This window comes from Octopus bimaculoides, chromosome 1 (assembly GCF_001194135.2).
Source record: "Octopus bimaculoides isolate UCB-OBI-ISO-001 chromosome 1, ASM119413v2, whole genome shotgun sequence".
Lineage (NCBI taxonomy): Eukaryota > Metazoa > Mollusca > Cephalopoda > Octopoda > Octopodidae > Octopus > Octopus bimaculoides.
The window spans coordinates 87,572,053-87,595,110 of NC_068981.1; the positions used below are offsets into that span (position 1 = coordinate 87,572,053).

General features: G+C 35.0%; 2 protein-coding genes across 6 annotated transcripts in view; one reads left to right on the plus strand and one right to left on the minus strand.

Annotated features, from left to right (window-relative positions):
• The first annotated feature begins 2,709 nt into the window (after positions 1-2,709).
• Positions 2,710-18,867, plus strand: LOC106876320 (coenzyme Q-binding protein COQ10 homolog B, mitochondrial). 5 transcript variants are annotated; one of them, XM_052968058.1, is made up of 6 exons: positions 2,716-2,870; positions 8,406-8,548; positions 9,481-9,571; positions 13,330-13,522; positions 14,404-14,505; positions 14,777-18,867. In XM_052968058.1, the coding sequence occupies exons 2-6, from the start codon at positions 8,530-8,532 to the stop codon at positions 14,939-14,941; spliced, it is 570 nt and encodes a 189-aa protein (XP_052824018.1). In that variant the 5' UTR covers positions 2,716-2,870; positions 8,406-8,529; the 3' UTR covers positions 14,942-18,867. The 5 variants fall into 5 exon arrangements, with proteins under 5 accessions (XP_052824024.1, XP_052824018.1, XP_014780306.1 ...); XM_014924820.2 differs by having other exon boundaries at positions 2,733-2,870; positions 9,481-9,567; XM_052968061.1 differs by lacking the exon at positions 2,716-2,870 and adding an exon at positions 3,531-3,862.
• A 3,317-nt stretch (positions 18,868-22,184) lies between these two features.
• LOC106876326 (lanC-like protein 2) overlaps positions 22,185-23,058 on the minus strand; it is a 20,605-nt gene continuing 19,731 nt past the window's right edge. Inside the window, exon 9 of the mRNA XM_014924827.2 lies at positions 22,185-22,361. Coding sequence (XP_014780313.1) covers positions 22,285-22,361 — 77 coding nt within the window. The 3' untranslated portion in view covers positions 22,185-22,284. The remainder of the gene's footprint in view (positions 22,362-23,058) is intronic.

A 23,058-nucleotide genomic window follows, 5' to 3' on the forward strand; every position in this document is an offset into this window, starting at 1 on the left:
GGTTGTTTTGTCATTGTCATTTCATTCGTAAATTGCATGCATGTATCTCACAAGTGTACATTCATTTCTTTGATTTTTCTTTGTGTGTGTTTTGTGCTACATCTTGTGGGTGGTTTTCAGTGGCCATCCTGCCTCAGGCGTTCTAACAGATTTAATATTATCGTGCGTTTCTCGCACTGGCAAGGGAGCCCTGTAGTAACGCCGTGCGCATGCGTAGTCTCACGCATGCGTAGAATTAAACAACCAAGCGTTCCCGCTCAATTCATTCTCTTTCTTGCTGGCCAGCAATAGAGCATGGACGTGTCAAGCAGTGTCTCTGAGATTCCAACCCGGAGACAGTCTCTTTACGTGTATAGCTGTCACTCTCCATCTTTTGGACTTACACTCGACAGCTTGCTCACATCTACATAACGTCCCAACAACTATGCTCACACACATAGAAGCTGTAACAAGAGCCAAAGATGTATATATTTACCACCTAAATAAAGTGTTGTTTAAGTTGATAGTCTGGAGTTCAGCGTTCCGTTATATTCTTAATATTATATAGGAAAGTCAGGTATACATCTAATGATGTATAACCAACTTTCCTATAATTCTATCAGTATCTTTTACTGAACTGTTATGGGGAACATAAACACACTATTGCTGGTTGTCAAGTGATGGTGGGGGAACAAACACAAACACACACACATAGATATACGTATATATATACATATATACGACAGGCTTCTTTCAGTTTCCATCAACCAAATCCACTCACAGGGTTTTGGTCGGCCTGAGACTATGGAAGACACTTGCTCACGGTTCCACACAGTGGGACTGAATGGGGAACCATGTGGTTGGGAAGCAAGCTCCTCACCACACAGCCATGCCTGCACCCATGTATATATATTAATCTAATTTAATACATGTACGTATGTATTATTGATTATACATTCCCTCAAAACCTGTTGCTTTTAGCATATGTTAGAATCAGCATCACTATCGTTATTAAATAGGCTTTAGTCAGTTGACACCTTTCATTTACAAAAGATATCTTTCATTCTACAGATATTAACTACAGTTAAAAAATAAGAAATGGGGGGAAAATAGCATCCAGCAAGATGTTAACAAGAAAGAGTCGTAAGTAAAAGCTTAGCAGCAAAAGTTTCATTTTCAAAGATACTATTTGGAGGAATTCTGCTTTAAGCACCATTTTCTGGTATTAAAAAAAAATTTTTTGCGAATTTGTAATCTATACACGGGAATTCATACGATTATTCAAAAAAAAAAGTCGTGCGTGATTTAAAAGCTATTTAGCTGTTACTTTAAGCACATCGCACGACCACCTCATACCCTACTAGTTTGTCTGTCAGTCTGACGTATCGGTGATTTTAAAAATCTATCTCCCCATAAACACATTTAATAGTCTATTGCTGGAATTTAAGCCAAAAATTCGGACTGTGATTTTTAAAATTTCATAGTCGTGTGAATTCCCATTTGTACAATACAAATTCGCAAAAAAAATTTAGGAAAATTCAAAAAAATAATGAAGTTATGAGGGGTTATATGGCATGTTTAAACCACAATACCGTCTGCTATTTTCTATGCTTTCATGAGTCACAAAATTTGTTGAGGCAGATTTTATACTGTCATCTACCGTCCGCTTGATATCATGTGATGATTGTAAAAGAACATCACCAACATACAAACGATGTTGTTCATTTCCAATCTTCCATAAAAAAAATATGTCTATCCATGGGAAGATATTACCTTGCTTGAAAATAGATGTGGGTTGGCGACAGAAAGCGCATCCAACTCTAGAAAATCTGTCTCAACAAATTCCTTTTGACCTATGCAAAGATGGAAAAGTGGACGTTGTGTGTGTGTGTGTGTGTACATAAATTGCCAGCTACCGTAGTTTCCTCAGACATAACCGTTTTATATAACAGGTCTTTGTTTATGTTAGAAACCAATGAGTGGTGGCTGTAATTGTTGTTTAACTTATTTCAACCATGACCAATCAAACTTATGATCAAAGGCATTCCAGCCGTGACCATCCTCTCTTTTTTTCCAGTATACAGAGAATGAATTCAGGATCACTTTATAGACTATGTTCTTTTCTAAGAAACATAGGGTGTTGTTTGATGGAGATTTTGTTGCTATTTCAAGCAGACTGAGTGAGAGACGATCTAGTAGAGACATGCTCACCCTTTTCTGAGAAGCAGGCCGCACTACTAAAAAAAAATTTTAAGTAATTTTTCGTTAGGCAAGGCGTGTCACTCAGAAAGTCCCGTGGACCGCTGGTTACCCTTGTCTTATCTAGTCGCTCCCTCAATTGCTTTTATTCCGAGTGATGATTTTAAATGCAAGTAGAAAGAATGCGAAGTGAATTATATTTTTATGCCTTTTATACTTTCGACGATGGAGGTGCAATGGCCCAGTGGTTAGGGCAGCGGACTCGCGGTTTCGATTCCCAGACCGGGCGTTGTGAGTGTTTATTGAGTGAAAACACCTAAAGCTCCACGAAGCTCCGGCAGGGGATAGTGGCGAACCCTGCTGTACTCTTTCGCCACAACTTTCTCTCACTCTTTCTTCCTGTTTCTGTTGTGCCTGTATTTCAAAGGGCCAGCCTTGTCACACTGTGTCACGCTGAATATCCCCGAGAACTACGTACACGTGTCTGTGGAGTGCTCAGCCACTTGCACGTTAATTTCACGAGCAGGCTGTTCCGTTGATCGGATCAACTGGAACCCTCGACGTCGTAAGCGACGGAATGCCAACAACAACAACTTTCGGCGATAAAATGTACGAAGGGAAGTAACTAAGAAAGTAGTTCTCCGGCAACCACTTCAGTACTTTTCGAGGACATCAGTACGCGCATTTTTAAGGTGAGCGTAAAACTGTGTATTCTGCTATTTACATTAATGATTTTAATTATAACAAATTTCCTTCCATTCTTGTAACTTCTCATATGTTTAATTTTGAATGGTTTTCTGACATTCACCTTTTAAAGTGTCACTGATCGATCGATCAAGGCCATCAAATACCACATGTTTACATTAGATTTCCCATCGTCATGTTCTGCTTTTTGAACTTTCAATGTCACTCTAATATTGGTATTATATTTTGGTTTTGACTTATTGTTTCAAATGTTTTTTGCATATAAATATAATGTCGGTGAATAAATATAAAGTTTAAGAAATATACAGTGGGATGTGTGTGATATTCCATATATCCTACCTAAGTTAGATAATTTTGGTTAGATGCTTACTATGATAATATACAAGTAGAATATGTGAAGAGAGAACAAGTAAATCAATTCATATAAAACAAATTTAAATTTTATACGTATTTTGATTCTAAGATTCTTAACAAAATGTCGGTTTAGTTTACATTAAAATTATAATTTTCCAAACAAGTATTTAAAGTACTTTTTAAGAAGTTAATTTATTTTGTTCTCTAAAAAATGCTTCAATAATTAAATTCCTCGTTGTTGATTATTCCTTCATCGTCAATGGTAACCATTTAAATGATAAAAAGATAACCTTTTTGTGGTGTATCTTTCATATAACGGAACATATAAACTGACATATGCAGAATTCCTCGCACCAAGAAAGCGATATTTATTTTTGCTTATTTTGTTCTATCAGGGAATGACAGCATGAAAAGGTGTCATTTTTCTTTTTCCTGAGTGTCAACTCTGTCTCAAAACTTGTAATTTTTGAAATGACAGTTCTTGAAAGGGTGTGATATTAAACCATTTTCACCAACCTATCATTTGTCATCATTGCCAAATCACTGTTTGTGACCAATATCACTACAGCTTACTTTCGACACTTTCTTTGATTCTTATGGCATATATGGGATATGATTACGTTACGTAAGTAGTTTTGTTTACACAAGCTTTTAATAGTTTTTGTAAATTGTTTCCTCGCAATATATTCTTTCCATAATCAATATAAGCTAAATTTGGCGTCAATCTTAGTCACTTAAATTTATAAAAATTAGGATTTCTTTTGATTAAACATTTAATTAGTTAGCAAACATTTAATTAGTATCCTGTTCATTCCAATCTCCATTGTTTGCACGGTAACACCCGTGAAGACTGGATCAGCATACCTATACAATAGCGTCTTCGAAACTATTTGTTACTAAGTTTTAAGGATTTGCCTGTTAATTTCTCTCTAGACGTTATCTTTTTTTTATGAAAGCTTGATTCTTTTATTCGTCTGCAATTAAACGGTGTCAACCGACGAAAACCTGTTTAATAATGATGATAATGTTGATTTGTAACATATGTGGCAGGCAACAGGTTTTGGAGGAGGTTATAATCGATTATATACGCACATATGCACACTATCTTATCACTCCTATAAGGATGAAAGACTAAGGTTGACCTGGCTGAATTTGAACTTAGAACGTAAATGATTGTTAGTGAATTGGTCGTATGATACCACAAAACTGATTCCACTAGTAATAAACTCCCAAATTTACTCGGATTATGTGTTTTAAACAGAAAACTTTCTACTTCGTTTGTTATTAAAAAATCTAATGAAAAGTTCTCTTTGATTCAATAGAAGGCCAATCTGTAACAATGTTAGGAACGTTAATTTCTTTGACAAAATATTTTACTGGTACTTATTTTATCAATTCCAGAAGAGAAAATCAGGTTTGATGGAGTTTAAGCTAAGTAAAATCGCAGCCAACCATACATACAGGCATGTCTTTTATGGCCATCCCCCCACTCCCTTTCCCAGCTGAGAAGTCTTTGTCTTGCAGGTACTGGTGCCACATAAAATGCATCTATGTTGATTCTATATAAAATGCACTCGTGCCAGTGCCACGTAGATGCACCAATGTCGGTGGCATGTAAAAAGCACCCAGCACACTGTAAAGTGGTTGGCATTAGGAAGGGCATCCATCCATAGAAATCATGCCAAAACAGACAATTGGAACCTGGGCAGCCCATGCCAGCATGGAAAACCGATGTAAAACGATGATGAGGATTATGATGATGATGTTAAGCAGGACTGTCTTAGTAGCATTATACTTATATTACCCAGGGAAATCAGTGCACTGGTCCTGTAGTATATATTTATTGACAGCAAGCTACAACATGCATATATCATAATTGGGCCCCTGGGCAATTGCTCAATGTCTCTATGTCTTAAGATGACACTGAGGTTTAGAACATGAGGTCTTCATTTATCTTACAGCATTCCCATAGTCAATCTTCATCACTTAAATTGATATTTATAACAGGATTAGTTTATTGGAACAAACCTTGCATGTTTTAGAGGAATGAAATACATTCATCATCATCATCGTCGTTTAACGTCTGCTTTCTATGCTGGCATGGGTTGGACAGTTTGACTGAGGACTGGCAAGCCAGAAGGCTGTACTAGGCTCCAATCTGATCTGGCAAGGTTTCTACAGTTGGATACCCTTCCTAACACCAACCACTCCAAGAGTGTAGTGAGTACTTTTTACGTGCCACCAGCACAAGGGCCAGCTCTTTCTGGGTCTACCTCTTCCACAGGTTCCCTCTACTGCTAGGGTGTGACACTTTTACACACAGCTATCCTCATCCATATGCAACACATGACCATACCAGTGCAGCCATCTCTTTTGCACACCACATCGATGTTAAATATAAGAAACAAAAAAGTTCCATCAACAGAGGGGGAAAAAAAGGTTGTATTTTTTAAAGGTAAACAACATTGCAGTCAGGACAAAATACTATGCAGAATTTTTCCAGCTTTATGTTCTGAGTTCAAATTCTACCAAGATCAACTTTGTCTTTCATCCTTTGCAGGTTGATAAGATATGTACCAGATGAACACTGAGATTGTTGTAGTTGATTAGCCACCCCCACTAAAATTTCAGGCTTTGTATCAATAGAAGAAAAGATATTTGCTTTGGTTCTCTGTGCTTTGGGTTCATATCCTGGTGAGGTCAATTTTGTCTTTCATCCTTTTGGGGACAATAAAAAGTATCAATCCAAGACAGTGCTAAACTGAACTGTTAGAGTGTTGGATGAGATGCTTTGCAGTATCTGTTTCAGCCTTTTGTATTCTGCAGACAACACTAGTGCCAAATTGTATTGACCTGAATCTGGAGGCCTTTCACTTGTACTTTGATATTGTGAAGAGAGGAGATTTTGTATAAATAGATTATAGACCACTGTGTTATTTTTTTTAAATTCTTTCTGGTTTGTTTCCACTGAAATAAAATAAAAAACCCAAGCCAACACATTCAGATGCAGATAGAGGTCTCTAGCTATCAAACTGAATTACCATCCCAAATTATATTTCTACAGCTAATTCTACACCATAATCATATTTAGTATTTCTCAGAACAACAGCTAGTCAAGTTGTTAGAGTAGAGACCTACTGGCCAAGATGTGTATGTTTTGTGTCCTATGATTTTTACTGTGCTATGTACCAAAGTTAGGTATAATTGATACTTCAAGCAATAGGAGCATTGTATTCTCAACAAATGTTTTTAGCATTTAATACTAATTCAAATCTACTTATTAAAAATACACTGTAACCTTTTAGCATTTAAACCAGCCCTATCCAGCTATGATGGGCAGGTCATGTTGCAAGATTTGCAAACAATTGGTGGACCCATGCAGTTGTTGAGTGGTACCTGTGTGAGTGGAAGACCACTCAGAAGACCTTCAGTCAGGTGGGAAGATGATTTAAGAAAAATGTTTGGGCAACATGGAGGAGAATGGCAAGAGCACAAGGGGAATGGAGCAAATGCTGTGGCCAGTGGAGCTGACTGAGTACCAGACAGCCTGGCCGATCCAGGTGATATCCTTCCCAAATATTCTATCTGTTTTATGTTTAAGCCAGCCAAATCTGACCTCTCACATCTACCCAACAATATCATTCTAAAAATAAACAATTACACCATTGAAATATCGAAACTATGAGATAATGCATAATTAATTCAAAACAATGTGAATAACATAACATTATATTTGACAGAGTAATATGAATGCTAAAGGGTTAAAATATATACTGACCCCTATCCAGGAAGAGAGATGTCTTTCAACTGCTTAAGGAATGGGAAATCAATTAAGCTGCAATGTATATTAACACATCATCATCATCATCGTTTAACGTCCGCTTTCCATGCTAGCATGGGTTGGACGATTTGACTGAGGACTGGTGAAACCGGATGGCAACACCAGGCTCCAGTCTGATTTGGCAGAGTTTCTACAGCTGGATGCCCTTCCTAACGCCAACCACTCAGAGAGTGTAGTGGGTGCTTTTACGTGTCACCCGCACGAAAAAGTAACAAATAAACTGCTTCTATTTCAAATGTAGTGTTCAATGCACATCTAATTGAAATGTTATATCTAATTGAAATGCTGTAAATCTTGTTTTCTATAACTGAACTGAACCATGCTCTTAACACACATTTTATGTGACATACAGAGAGAGAGAGAGAATTTTTCATCAGTAAAAGTAGGAGTTCCTTAAAGTTCCAACCACTTAAAACACTTAACATATTTCCAGTTGCCTACATTACTAACAAACCAAGAGGAATTTTAATAAAGGACACAGTGACTCCAATACAATCCTACCAAACAGGAAGAAGAACCTTTTTTGCATGGCGGTCCTTTTGGGGTTGTGGTTTAGCTTGTTCTCCACAACTAAGCCATTACCTGCACCACTTAACATTTTCATAAAAAAATCCAATCCATTTTTCATCACCAGTCCCTAATCTGTCCAAAAATAGTGAGATATGTTCACAAGAGTGAAGAGATGAGCAGATGTTCACTAGTGATTTTCGGTTAGATTCTCTTAAATCATGGGAACCCATTTTCCAAGTTTGGGCACCTTTCCAAGCTGCTGAAGATGGCAGTGAACAGTTGAATGACTTGAACTGAGCTTACTCTCCAATTCTTCAACTAACGCAGCATAATATTTCTCAAACTCTGACAAAAGAAACTCCTCATCAAATTCGACAGGGTTTTCTATTCATGGCCTCTCTCGTAGGCCAAAATTATCATTTTTTAACTTTTCAAACCATCTTCTGCAACTTCTTTAATTCAAGCACTCTTCCTAACAAGCAGAATGAATATTTCAGGTTGGTTCTACTGCACTGTTTCCCTTTTTAAACTCATAAAAGCATTATGTGCCTTAAATGTTCCTTTGATATGTCCATCTTTGAGGAGTTAATATTAGTAATTAATTCAGTCAGATTATTCTACAAAAAGAAATTATATTAAGTTAGAGGTTTCCAAATTCATATGAGTATCAGTCAATACCATCTGACACTTTAGAATACTGTAAAATTTGATACAAATTACATATAGGATATTTCAGACATTATTTATGGGATGACCTTATATCAACAGTAATGTGTTTCAAGATTTTTTTAACTATTGTTTGTTTCTTTTTTTTTAGCCATGTCATAATATATTAGTACCTGTTGTAGTGATTGACCAATATGACACAAATATGGAGTTAATGGTCCGGACTCATCATTTGTCTAGATATATGAGACACTCTTGTCTAAAAGTTATTCGCAATGGACAAATTTTACACAGGTAAAAGAAGTATAATTAACACATTTTTTCTTTTAAACTGGAGTGTGAGCTCAGACCAATTTAAGAATTAATAGCATTGCCTGACTGACACCCGTGCCAGTGGAACGTTAAAAGCACCATCCGAGCGTGATCGTTGCCATGGCCACTGACTGGCTCCCATGCCAGTGGCACATAAAAAGCACCATTCGAGCATGATCATTACTAGCATTGCCTTACTAGCACTTCTGCTGGTGGCACGTGAAAAACAACATTCGAGCGAGGTCGTTGCCAGTGCCACAGGACTGGCTCCTGTGCAGGTGGCACATAAAAAACACCATTTTAGCGTGGCCGTCACCAGTACTGCCTGACTGGCCCTCGTGCCAGTGGCACGTAAAAGCACCCACTGCACTCTCAGAGTGGTTGGCGTTAGGAAGAGCATCCAGCTGTAGAAACTCTGCCAGATTAGATTGGAGCCTGGTGCAGCCATCTGGCTCACCAGTCCAACTCATGCCAGCATGGAAAGCGGACGTTAAACAATGATGATGATGATGATGATAATAATAATAACATGAAGCATGACACTTTGTACTGTTAATTTTTTTTTCCTGTATTTGCATTTCATTTCTTAAGAATATATAATATATTTCAACAGCAACCACTTATGATTTGAATAACGTTATTGAGGTGTCAATCTCCATTCAGTTTGTAGTTATTTTCTAAGTTTTTCTAAAATTCAGCATATTTTCTAAATAGATTATAGTCTCTCTTGTAATTTTCAATCAAATATCATTTCCTCTTTAACTATTAAACATCCTAGTGAAAACTATATAGAATTTACCAATTACAACAGACATAATCTCATCATTTGTTTTATGTGTGTTTCTACTTCTCAGTTTCAGTATAAAGACATAACAATGTAATTTATAATGTATTGATATTTTATTTAAACCTAGGCCATGGAGACAAGAAAAAAGAGAACTGTTTACATTGCCAAATTTCAACAATAGACGAAAGGAATATTCTGAACGAAGACTTCTTGGGCAAGTAATATGTTTATTTTAAATTAGAATCTAGAAAATTTTTTGTTGGATAATTTTTACAATTTTGATGTGAATATCACAAATGCTAAATATTTTAATTCAGTTTCATGAAAACATTTGATGTCCTCAGAGCATATACTGTAGATGAATGACCAATAAAAGCTTTCCCAACTTATTTTGAAATTAATGCTGTTAGCACATACACATCTACAGAGCTATACATGTTCTAACAAATTCTTTTCTTGTAACTAATAAAATCATTTTCCTTCAGATTTCCCTCTTGTAGTTCATTATTTAAAATGCTATGAAAAGATGAAATAAATTTTATCTTCTTTGAAAGGTAAAATTTAGTCCATCTTTTCCTCACGGGAGGAAAATCTGAAAGAAAAGGTTACTTCTATCATAGATAAAAGCTTTAAGTCTAATAGATATTTAAGATTCTGAGTAGAAGTTATAGTTTTCATTCCCTACCAGTGAAACTGTCATGTTCAGGGTTAATAAAGTGATTAAAGAAATGAAGGCAGTGTAGCAACAACTCCAACAGGAATAGTTGCTGAGATGCTGAAGGCTTAAGGCTAGTTAGTTATTTAGTTAAATCAAGTAGTACAGAAATGTTCTATCCCCTAAAGACTGGCATAGCTGTATCATTAATAGCTACAAGGACAAAGGAGAGGCATTGCTGAGGTGCATTTTCAAAAGCTTAAAATTGAAGTCGTGAGAAGATTTTAGTAAAATTAGTTTGGGATAGGATTAATGTGGATAAGATATTGTTTGTGTTTTTCTCTAAGGAATGGAACAACAGCTTAACACTGCATTTGTCCCTCTAGGATAGCTTTTGATAGCCTCTTACTTTGTAATCTGTTGGATGATAGGGAAACTAGGTGTAAATGAAGTGAATGGACTGTGAGAGTTATGCATTCCATGTACAGGTATGCTGTAAGCAACAGATTTAGTATGGAATCTAACATACAAGCAGGGGGTCTAGTAGGTCTCTATCCTCAACTTTCTTTTCTTTATTGTCCTTATGTTCAAGGACTATAGTAAATAAGGATTGTTTGATGCTGGGAGCCTTTATATGTTCAGGACTTGACTCTGTTGATGAATTTCAGGTTTCCTTATGACATTATCTAGAATTTAAAACCTAAAGGTTAAAATTGCAAAGATCAGAATGCTCAGTAGTAAGAGAGTGCATGAACTCCTAGTGCTACTTGAGAAGTGAACCAAGAGAAAAGCTGGACATTGAAAGCATCAGCTGAAATGCACAGAAGTGACTGTGCTAGACATTTGATGATGAGCAATATTTTCCAAACAATAGTAACATGGAAAAATAGATGTGAATAATGACTTATTTTAAATGGTGAGATTAAGACTGTTGCCAGGCAATTTAAATTTAAATTACACATCTACAATAGACTTTTCCTTTTGATTTATCTTAAAAATAACATATATTTCTTCAAAATAACTTTAAGTTATATCACTAGTTTATGTAAGATAATTTTAATTCTTTTAAAAACACTTATTTAAAATTATTTTGTAATCATCATCAGTTAACATCCGTCCTCTCTGTTGGCATGGTTTGGAGGTCTGCTTTGGGCTCTAGTGTTTATTTTGGCATGGTTTCTATAGCTGGATGGCCTTTCCTAATACCAACTACTATGGAGTGTACTGGGTGCTGTTTTTTTTTTTCATGACATAAACACTAGTAAGATTGCCAAGTAATTCACAAGACAAAGAAAAGAACTTGATCAAGTGAAGGTGTAATAGAGAAGGAAATGGTTTTATTCCAGGTATTAAGAGGCGAAAGTATGGTAGATGGACAAGCACATGAGTTTTGCTATAGAAGAGGTACATAGCTATCCTGCATTATATTGGGTCATCCCATAAATAATGCGGTTTTTTCAATTGCATGAACTAAAAGTCAGAGGGAGATGGGATAAACCACCCACATCAACTTGTTATAAAAGCAGGTAGTAATCTTACCTTGTGCTTATTCTTAGTGCAACTTTTGAAGATTCGATTTTAACAGTTATGTTTTCAAAGCTATAATAGAAGTAACAAAGGAGCATATTCGGCATATTTTGTTTTATGAAGGCAATGGAAAGTGCAAGGAATATTAATTCAGTATATGGGGATTGGACAATAAGTATAAGCCAGTGTCAACTGTGGTTCCAGAAATTCCGAGCCAGAAACTACAGCCTAGAAGATGATCCTTGTCCTGGAAGATCTGTAGAGCTCAACTAGGACGCCCTGCAAACCCTGATGGTACAAAATTCCATTGTAACTGTTGAGGAACTAGCAGAGAAGTTTGGATTTGGTCATTCAACTATGCATTGACACCTGTGTGCCATCAGAAAAGTCAACAAATTGGGTCAGTGTGTTCCTTACAAACTTTCCACATCTAATTGCATTCGGAGGGTGAATGTGTGCTCTTCTTTGCTGTCACGTCTCACGAATGAACCTTTTTTTGACCAAATAGTGACTGGTGATGAGAACTTGGTTCTCTATAAAAATGTCAAGTACTGAAGACAGTGGGTAGGGAAAGAGAAACACTGGTACCCCAGGCTAGAGAAGGTCTTCACCCACGTAAGGTGTTGTTATCTGTTTGGTGGGATATAGAAGGTTTAGTCCACTTTGAACTTTTAAACCCCAACCAAATGATAACAAAGATCTACTGCAAGTAGCTTGAGAGGCTTAAGTCAGCACTAGAAGAGAAACGACCATCTTTGGTTTCAACACAAAAGGTGTTCTTCCATCAGGATAATGTTCGGCCACATACAGCGAGGATGACATTCCAAAGGCTGGAGCAGTTTGAATGGGAAACAATGCCCCACCCACTGTATTCGCCAGACATTGCCCCATCTGATTATCATTTATTCTGCAGTCTTCAAAATCATTTGGACAGAAAAATAAATTCTGTGGACAAGGTCAGAACAGTACTGGAGGAGTATTTTTCATCACAGACAGGTGAATTTTGGAAGAGGGGCCTTGCAAGTCTACCAGATAGATAGAAGAGAATTGTAAAGTATATTTTAGATTTAAAAAGAACTTTATCTTAATTTTGAAAAATAAAAGAAGTATAAAAAAACTGCACTGTTTATGGGATGACCCAGTATAAGGGTGGGTGGGAGTAGCTTGAAAGAAGACAGTGTGTGACTATGTGTCTGAGAGTACTCTCAAAGTACAAGATAAGTATAAGAGAATATGGACAAAGAATTGAGAAAGGTGGGTGGATAAGTATGTAGAGTGTGACACATGGTTAGAGAAGGTCATATAAGTAAATACAGTTAATGGATGGCTAGACACAAACCAAATTTTGTTAGGGAGAGATGTATTTGACTTGGCTACCTAAAATTGTTGGTTATTTAATGAAATGCTTGTGTATTCAAAAACAAAGTTTACTTTGTGATGATTTCATTTCCACACAAAGTAAGTTGAATATATTTTTGAAATTGCATTCATAGCATCCTTCCAGTAACCTGGTTAGCTCTATTGCTTTACTTCTTTCAGCACTAATAGACCAATAGAATAATTACTAAAATAGTATTAGTATTATTTATATTGATTTTTAACATTGGCACATTGGAACTCACCTTGTTAAACCCCAAAGAATGAAAGGCAAAGTTAACCCTGATAGTTATTAGGCTCAGAATGCAGAAGATCAGAACTAAATACTATAAAGCATTTAGTGTAACATTTCAATACTTCTGCTGCCCAACAGGAAAACTGATGCAGAAAGTCATAGCTTCTTGGTTTCTTTTGCAGCTATTCAATGGAGCAAATATTCACAGTTGTAGCAGATGTTGAAAGGTATCCTGAGTTTGTTCCTTGGTGTACAAAGGCCGTTATATTTCATAGGCTGCCAAACCACTTTAAAGCAAAATTACAGATTGGTTTTCCTCCACTTATAGAGCAGTATACATCTGTAGTGACTTTAGCTAAGCCACATTTAGTGAAGGTATGTTTATATTCAATAATTTTAATGTAATACTTGTTTTACAGAAAAATAGTTTTGCTTATAAAAAGGTTTTGCACATTGTATAAAACGTATTTACTTAAATTAAAATTTCAATAAAAATTTTAAACTCATTAATAATTTTCTAACCTGAAAATGGGTTTACATATTTTATTCTTAAAGAGATGTGTATCTTTTACTTTTTCACTAAATTTCATTTGCTTTGATATACTTCTACCTTTGTGATATATTCTCAAAACCTTATCTAATTCACATTCTCCATTCTCAGAGTGAGAATGCAAAACCAATTGAAATTAGTTTAAGACATGAAAGCACAAAATACAGAGAAAATGGAAATATTTTTGCAAAATCATATTTGCTGTACAACTCATTCAAATATGACATAAAAGCTTATAACATAAACATTGTGAATTTTAAGCTTCTGAAATTCCTTGACTGTGTATATTGAGTTCTTGATATAATCCTTAATTCAAGTGTTAACTCTTTAAAAACTCAAGTAGAAAGTCAATTACTAAGATTGGGACATTGAAAACAACCATCTAAAATTTAAATATCTGATTGTGTTACTATTCCTGATTCAACAATTCTAATGAACCAATTATTCTTAATTATCTCCCTTACTTCAGCATGTCTACTTCTATCAAATATCTTCTTGAAGTGAAAACACAAGATATGCTGCTTACTCTTTCTGTTGATAGTTTTAAACTCCATCTATGATTATTTAAATTTGAATGTATATTTACTGTACCTCTAAACTAAATTAGAGCTTAAGTTCATTTTAAGATAAGTATGCAGCATTATAATATCTTTAATAAAATGCTTCAATTTGCAAGAATTAATAAATTTCACATTTATTATTTCAGTCTGAATGCACAAATGGCAAGCTATTTAATTTATTGGAAACAACATGGCGATTTAGACCCGGTTTACCAAATAACGAAAACACTTGTGTACTTGACTTTGCAGTTAGTATTCAAAAAGATTGATGCTTTTATGAACATTTTTGTAAAATTTCAGTCACACAGATAGTATACATCTTTAATTTCTTAATAACTAGCATTACTCTTCAATATTTTTACCAGCTTCTTTTCATATTAGTATACTTTTCATATTTATCGTTGTTCATATACAGATTTAAAATAGTATCTAGTTAGCAATTTAAATTTGTTCCAAATATTTTTTTCAATTTTTAAATGAAACTAACTTATATGTTAATTTCCTTCTGCTTTTCTGTAGGTGGCTTTTGAATTCCGATCAGCATTACACTCTCAGCTGTCAACATTGTTTTTTGATGAAGTGGTCAAGCAAATGGTGAAATCTTTTCTTAAAAGAACAAAAAGTATCTATGGACCAGAATGTATCAAAAGTCAAAACCCTAAAATAATCAAATATGTATCTTGACACAAGTAATTTTCTATGCTGAATGAATTAATATTAAATATTTATTCTATTATCACCAAAATATGAAAATGTATTCAAAAAAACTTCTTTCTGCTGCACTGCTAATAAGGCTTTTAGTATATTTATAGAATTGATCTAAAAACGAGTTTAGTATATTGGAAATTATATTGAAACAATTTTTAGGAGAGCTTTTCATATTCATGCAATATCTTGAGATTAATAAATTGCATTTCTCTCTCTCACACACACACACTAAATGTGAAATTCACTTTTGCATAAAAGAAAGTACACAATACTGTTAGGCACCATAGAATAATATTTATTCAAAGCCAAGTATATGTGGGTTGTTACTTGAAGATTTTATTCCTGATCCTCAAGCAAGTGTAATATTTAACCCTTTAGCATTTTCAACCAGTCATATCTAGCCAAAATATTCTACCTGTTTTATGTTTAAACCGGCCAGATATGGCCTCTCATACTAACCCTACAATATCATTTTAAAAATTACCAGCTACCTCGTCAAAATCTCAAAGCTACAAAATAATTCAAAATGATATGAATTAATAAGCATTACTTTTGACAGAATAATGTGAATGCTAAAGGGTTAAAGACTGCTTCTCTATACACTCAGTTGGGATTACCATGTAATTCTAAATAACAACTTGGCAGGAATTAATAGATTCTGTATATTGGAATATATCAATGTGCAGAAAAGTATAAAACATTCTATAGGAAGCTTTTACAGATGAAATGAATACAATAAAATTTCTCATGTAAAATTCTTAAAATGACCCCGGTGGCAAACCTATCAATACACAAGATTATAAAATCTAGTGAATGGTAAAAAAGATAAATGGTAGTAGTCTTTGGTTGTAAGGAGGATTTTTGAATTTTGGTTTTATTTTTTTTACACTAAGGAAGATATGTAAAGAATTTGTGCCAATGTGATAAAGTTTAAGCTTTGAGTTGTAAATAATTTTGCGTTGTTTGTTTGATTCTATTATCTATGTATTTCAGCTGAAATGGTTGTTATTTCTTCGTTCTTTCTATGTATTTTTTACTTGTTTTGGTTGTTAGACTGCGGCCATGCTTGGGCACTACCTTGGAGAATTTTTTAGTCAAATGAATCAACTCCAGTGCCTTTTATTAAGCCTGGTACTTATTCTGTTGGTGTAAACATACCATCACCAGTTGTCAGGTGGTGGTTGGGGACAAACAAAGACACACACACGTAGATATATTTATATATGAAAGGCTTCTTTCAGTTTCTGTCTACGAAATCCACTCACAGGATTTTGGTCCGCCTGAGGATATAGTAGAAGACACTTGCCCAAGGTGTCATGCAGTGGAACTGAACCCGGAACTATGTGGTTGAGAAGCAAGCTTCTTTCCTACACAGCCACATCTGTGCCCATGTATGGGTAAGGTTTCTTCATAATCATGTCTTCATAATCTTTAGAAATTTTGAAAGCAATTGTTTTTATTTTCATTTGTAAGTCGGTGGGACTCAGTGATGGCAATAAGGGTATGTAGGAGGACAATGTTCTGTACTTTACAGCTGGGTGTGATGGTACCCATTCAGTTTACAGTGCCCATTCTCCCACCTTACCAACCTCACCCTAACAGACCTTAACATATCCCCAGTTCTTAAAACCCATTTCCATCACTGGACTCAACTCAGATCAGACAGATTAACTGTTATCATATGTCATGTGTGTATATAATGTATGAGTAATGTTGCATATGCATGCACTTACACACATATATCCAGTGCAATGCACAACATCCAGATCCATACATGCTTGTATGGGTTGAATGGAGTTTATTGAGGCAGATTTTCTATGGCCAAATGCTTGTCCTGTTGCCAGTCCATACCTGTTTCCAAGCAAGGTAATATTTCCTCATGGTCAGACATGTTTCCACAGAATATTGGAAATGAGTGACACTGCTTGCATGACAGTGACACTCATTTACAACTACCACACTGTGCCAAGACAATGAGACACAAGTGTACTCATACTCACAGACACACACATATATATATGTACATATATCCAATGGGCTGCTTTTAGTTTCCATCTACCAAATCCAGTCACAGGGCCTTTGGCTGGCTATAGTAGAAGACACTTGCCTAAGGTACCATGCAGTGGGACTGAACCTTGAACCATGTGGTTGGGAAGTAAACTTCTGAACCACACAGCTGTAGGCTCTCTACAATATTGCTCTTAGATTCTGTAGACGATGCAAGCCCTCACCTCCAGGAAGGAATGATCATCATCATGATACAGACACACCACACACATGGTTATACATGTGCCAGAGCAGCTGTCTGGCTTCCGTGCCAGTGGCACGTAAATAGCACCATTTGAGTGTGATTGTTACCAGCTTCACCTTCCTGGCACGTGAAAAGACATTTGAGCGAGGTCGTTGCCAGTGCCACTGGACTGGCTCCTGTGCAGGTGGCACGTAAAATACACCCATTTTGAGCGTGGCCATTGCCAGTACCACGTGACTGGCCCTCGTGCCAGTTGCACGTAAAAGCACCCGCTACACTCTCGGAGTGGTTGGTGTTAGGAAGGGCATCCAGCTGTAGAAACTCTGCCAGATCAGATTGGAGCCTGGTGCAGCCATCCAGTTCACCAGTCCTCAGTCAAATCATCCAACCCATGCTAGCATGGAAAGCGGACGTTAAACAATGATGATGATGATGTCTCTTCTATCATTGCTGGCTAACCTTGTGTGAAATTGTACTGAAAATGTATGGATGCCCATCATATATGTTTGTGTACAAGTGTTTATATCCTCCTAGTTGTGTTTTAACATTGTTTACACACTTACTATTTCTAAGATGATGTTAATATTTACTGATGCTTTAAAAACACATCCAGCAATCATATTTTGTTGCCCAAACAACCACTAGAATAAGTACCTTATTTGGAAATAAGTAAAGGTTGGTGACAGGAAAGGAATCCAACCATACAGTATTATTTCAACAAAGTTTCATGTAACCTATGCCAGCATAGAATAAAGCATTTGTAAAAACAACAAAAAACTGTATGTGTGTGTAATTTTGAAATTGACACAAATAGAGATTGTCTGTCGTGCTTTATTGTTTTGCAAAAAGGAGAAAATATATGGCAACATTTAGCTTCAAATACTTTTAACATTCATTTCACCATGCTTGCACAGGCAGGCATATCTCCCACCAAACTGCTTGTAATCAGTCATCTCCTTTATGAGATCGGTCTTCACAATTCTTTGTGGATCTCCTCTTCAGGTTATATCCACTTTGATGCCCCATGCTTTCCTCTACAGAGCTGATATCATATGCCCATACCAGCACAGATATCTCTCTTGCACACTACACGGTTCATTTTATACATAATGGTTCTCTTGGCTCATCTGCATTCCTTTGTTCATGCACTTTCTAGCCTTTGCAAACCCTCTACACTCAAGGCTGATATCTCACTACTCTTTGCATGCCCTCTACATTCAGGACCAGTGTTTCACTCCCATGCAACATTTGCAATTCATACTCAAGTATGATACAATCTATTTTTCACTCTGAAAGAGAAACTCTTTGTAGCCTGTATAATTAAGAGTTTCTAACTTTTTTTCAACCTGTTCTTACTCTAGCTCCTATACTCTCAAAATACCCCTGCTGCTAATTAGATTGAGAGTATCTTATTTCCCATGTGCTCTTATACTTATTGTCCCTGTACATCTGTCACATATGAAGTCTATCTTTTCATTGATTCCACTATGCCTCATGTATCCAGTCTTTACACTGGGTACACTGTATAGAATTTCTACCTAATCCTTTTCTGCTTATTGAGCATGACTATTTCCCTATCAAGGCAATGTTTTCTTTTCTACTTACTAATACTTTATAGTTATTATATTAATAAAATGATTTTTTAACTTAATATTTTCAGTTTTGTTTTGGTCTATGAAAGGAAATTTTATTTGGTTTACCTTAATATGAATAACATTCAGTAAAACATGATTAAATATACTCAAATGAACTGATTATTTTGCTATTGAGAAAAACTTGACAGTCTAAACAATATGTAAGCTTTGTCTCCAACAGCAAATCATAAACTACAGCTCAAATAAAACAATGATCTTGACATCCTAGTAAACAGAAATATTAACTCAATAATATAATCATATAGATAATGAGGTTATCATATTTATTCATTTGTAATACAAATTTTTCCCCTATATTTTTAAACCTAAAAATTAATGCTGTGCATTATACAGAACTACATGTTATTTTGGGGCTACACATACATGATCATATTCAAGATGGCACAAGTTACCCTGTTGTCCAAATGAAAAGTTTAAATCATTAGAGTAATGTTACAGTTTTCAATGATAGTGATAATACATTAAATGTTCATATTTTGCAAGTTTATCCATAAGGGTGTTTACCATCCTACTAACACATTGGAATGATGATGATCATCATCATCATTTAACATTGAAAATGTAAAACCAAAGTGGAGACCTCAAAATGAGCTCTAGTTATAAAGGAATAGAGAAAAATAAGTATTTAAGAGCTGATCTGTGAAATGGAGCAGAAGCAAATGCATTGGTAAGCCTTAGGCAGAGGTAGTTTTTAGCTTGCAGTTTAGGATTGATTATTGTAGTTTGATTAGAAATAAATTAACTCTTTCGTATTCAGGTAACTCTGTCAAATGCAATGCTTATTTATTCACATTATTTTCAATAAATCATGCGTTATCTTGTAGCCTTGAGATTTCATTAGTATGACTGCTTGTGTTTAGAATGACATTGTAGGACAAGTATATGAGACTGGATTTCGCCTGTTTGAATATAAAACAGGCAGAATATTTGGGCCTGATATGGCCAATTTAAATACTAAAAGGTTCAAAAAGAATGTCTTGTCTAGTATTTTAGTGAGTGAATCTTTACCAGTTAATCAGCTGGCTTTTTCTCTTTTGTATGTAGTCTAAGAGGTTTGTGTTGTCACAATGCCATCCCAAATATGTGAAGAATAATGTAAATCACATTTATACTTTAGACCAGACTCTGTTGGAATTTTGTGGTCCTAATAAAAGAAACCTAGCAATGTTATAATATGTGATCACTATGAAAGATCATCAGAGACTTATTTGCAATGTTGGAAGGTTTTAGGTCTGTATTGCTCCCAAGTTGGGAAAATTTCATGTTGCAAGATTAATTCTTTGACATGTGTAAAGATTGTGTTGAAGTAGACTAGGTTGTCATGAATGCTTTGGAGGATATTTTCTATGTGTTGTGCAGAAGATGAAAAGTTAAACACCATCTACAAATGTTAGAAGTATCAGTAAGAAGATCGATAAATTGCTAAAGAAAGCATATAAGAGATACCTAACAAAACCAGGAGTCACACTAAACTTAGTAAAATGTGGGAGAGAGAAAGAGAGAGATAGACTTACTGTAAAATATTTGTTTCCAATTTTGGCACAATGCCAGCAATTTCAGGGGAGTGGGTAAGTAACTTACACTGACCCCAGAATTCAACTCATACTTATTTTATCAACCCCAAAAGGAAGAAAGGCAAAGTCAGTGGAATTTGAACTTTGAACTAAGAACATAAGGATGGATGACATGCCACTAAGCATTTAGCCCAGTATGCTAACAATCCTACCAGCTTGCTGCCTTCTTGTCATTAAATATTACAATGGAGTGATCTATGAGACAGACACTTCCAATCCAAGAGAAGAGGCATGGATATGACAAGGCTGACCCTTTGAATTACAGGTACAACAGAAACAGGAAGAAAGAGTGAGAGAAAGTTGTAGTGGAAGAGTACAGCAGGGTTCGCCACCATCCCCTGCCGGAGCCTCGTGGAGATTTACGTGTTTTCGCTCAATAAACACTCACAACGCCTGGTCTGGGAATCGAAACCGCGATCCTATGACCGCAAGTCCGCTGCCCTAACCACTGGGCCATTGCGCCTCCACACTGCCAAGAGTAATCACCAAAGAATTGACATAGCTTTGAGAAATATCAGACTGGAAGGTTGGTAGGATGATGGGTAGTGAGTTACTTTAATCAATTGGTTCACTGAGAGCAGAAAACATGATGGTATAAAAATGGAACAAAGAAAACTGCATATTTTTGAAGAAAACTTGAAATTGTAAAAAGGAATTGATGGAACTAACCTTAAATTATAATTACTGGGAGGAAAGCCTCACAGTTTTATGTAGTCAACTGCAGCATGTGAAAGCTGATGGTGATATAAATAAAAAATAAAAAAATTTGTTTCCTGTATGATAATTTTATTAAAAAGATATTAAAAACAATCATAATAAAAATTAAATACTGAACTGAAGTTTAGGGATTTCTTTTCAAAACAGAATTGATACAATTCAAAGATTTTGTGAATATTGACAGCTGTTCTCTGGAGAAATGTAAATAACAGAAAAATGATCATTCTTAAAAGTATTTATAATTTCTATAATTAGGAACCATTAACTGGATACAGTTATTAATATACAATTAAAACAGCATACCAATTTCCAGACTTTTTATATTTAATATCATAATGGGTTAATTTTTAGAAATACTTCATTATCTCAAAGCATCACTAAATTAAAGCTAAATATATATATGAATATGTGTACACGTTTTCAAAATGCTTTTACATTATGAATTGAAATTCAACACAACTTAGTGCAAACATATGTCTATAAGTAATTCTAGATATCAGTAGAAAATAAGCAATTATTCGCTTTAAAATCTTACATAAATATTAAGAATATTTATGTATAAGGAATGAGAAGAAAAAAAAAGGACTAATATTTCAAGTTCACCATGTTGCACACTTACATGGCTTCTGAAGGAAACTGCTATCTAATATAGAGTGATAGGATAAAAGGGTGTGGTTCCTAATAAACCTCTCCAGGCTATTTCATTTAGACACAAAGCTAGAAACTTTAAGGATAAGAAATATAAGAAATGTTCACCTCTTTTTCAAACACAAGCAATACAAGTGAAATAAAAACAATATTATTTTTAGGAAATATTTCTGTTGAACACTTTCAAAAGATGTATCAATTCTTGTTAAGTACTTAATTAAGGAATCTTAAGCAAGTACTGGTGAGTACCTTGCACAAAAACAACACAACTTCTGCAGTAGATACAAGCTAACACTCTGCGAAGCAGGAGTACAGTACCATAGCAATTAAGGTGGTGAACTCTTCAAGAAATATTGCTTTAACTAACTAGGAAGTTAACACAAATATTCTTAAAATTTATTCCCCAAAAATATTAATTTAAACATGTATATTAAAAAAAAAAACACTGGCAAGATTGCTGAGAGCAAATACACTTTATAGTTCAAAAGCTGGGAATTTTGCTTTCGAAGGGTCCATCATATCGACTAAAAAGTAAATAGTTCCTGCCATCCCTGAAAGAAATTAAAAATATTATGTGAATCACTTGAAACTTATACATTAGAAATGAATGAAATATAATAAAACATAATTGTATATGTATAATATATAAATATATAATATATATATATATATATATATATAATGTAACATATGGTATAATTATAAACGGCAAATTTTAGCCATTTCTTCACAGACTGAAAAAAATGAACAACTTTAATCAATTTTTGAAGCCTATTGGGTTCTCATCAGAGGTGTCCACATCATTTTGACAATCTCCAAAGATATATATATATATAATATAGTATGGAAGGCAGACGTTAAACAATAATGATGAGGAGGGTGATATATATATATATAATATAGCATGGAAGGCAGACGTTAAGCGATGACGATATACACAAATATATATATATAGCATGGAAGGTGGAAGTTAAACAATAATGATGATGGATATATATATATATATATATACTAGCAGAGATACCCGGCGTTGCCCGTGTTGCATGCAATTGAAGGATGAGACTTTTCTCTTATATTTCCTGTAAGGAACTGGAATAGATATGATTCGAATTTCATCAAAATTGCACATGAGGGTTCTTTCCCTCTTTACACACCCTAAAAAAATTCTAATCATGAGATATGTATGCCATACTATTAATCTTTATGCACATATTCCAAAATTTCAGTCTTCTGGAACCTGTAAAAAGG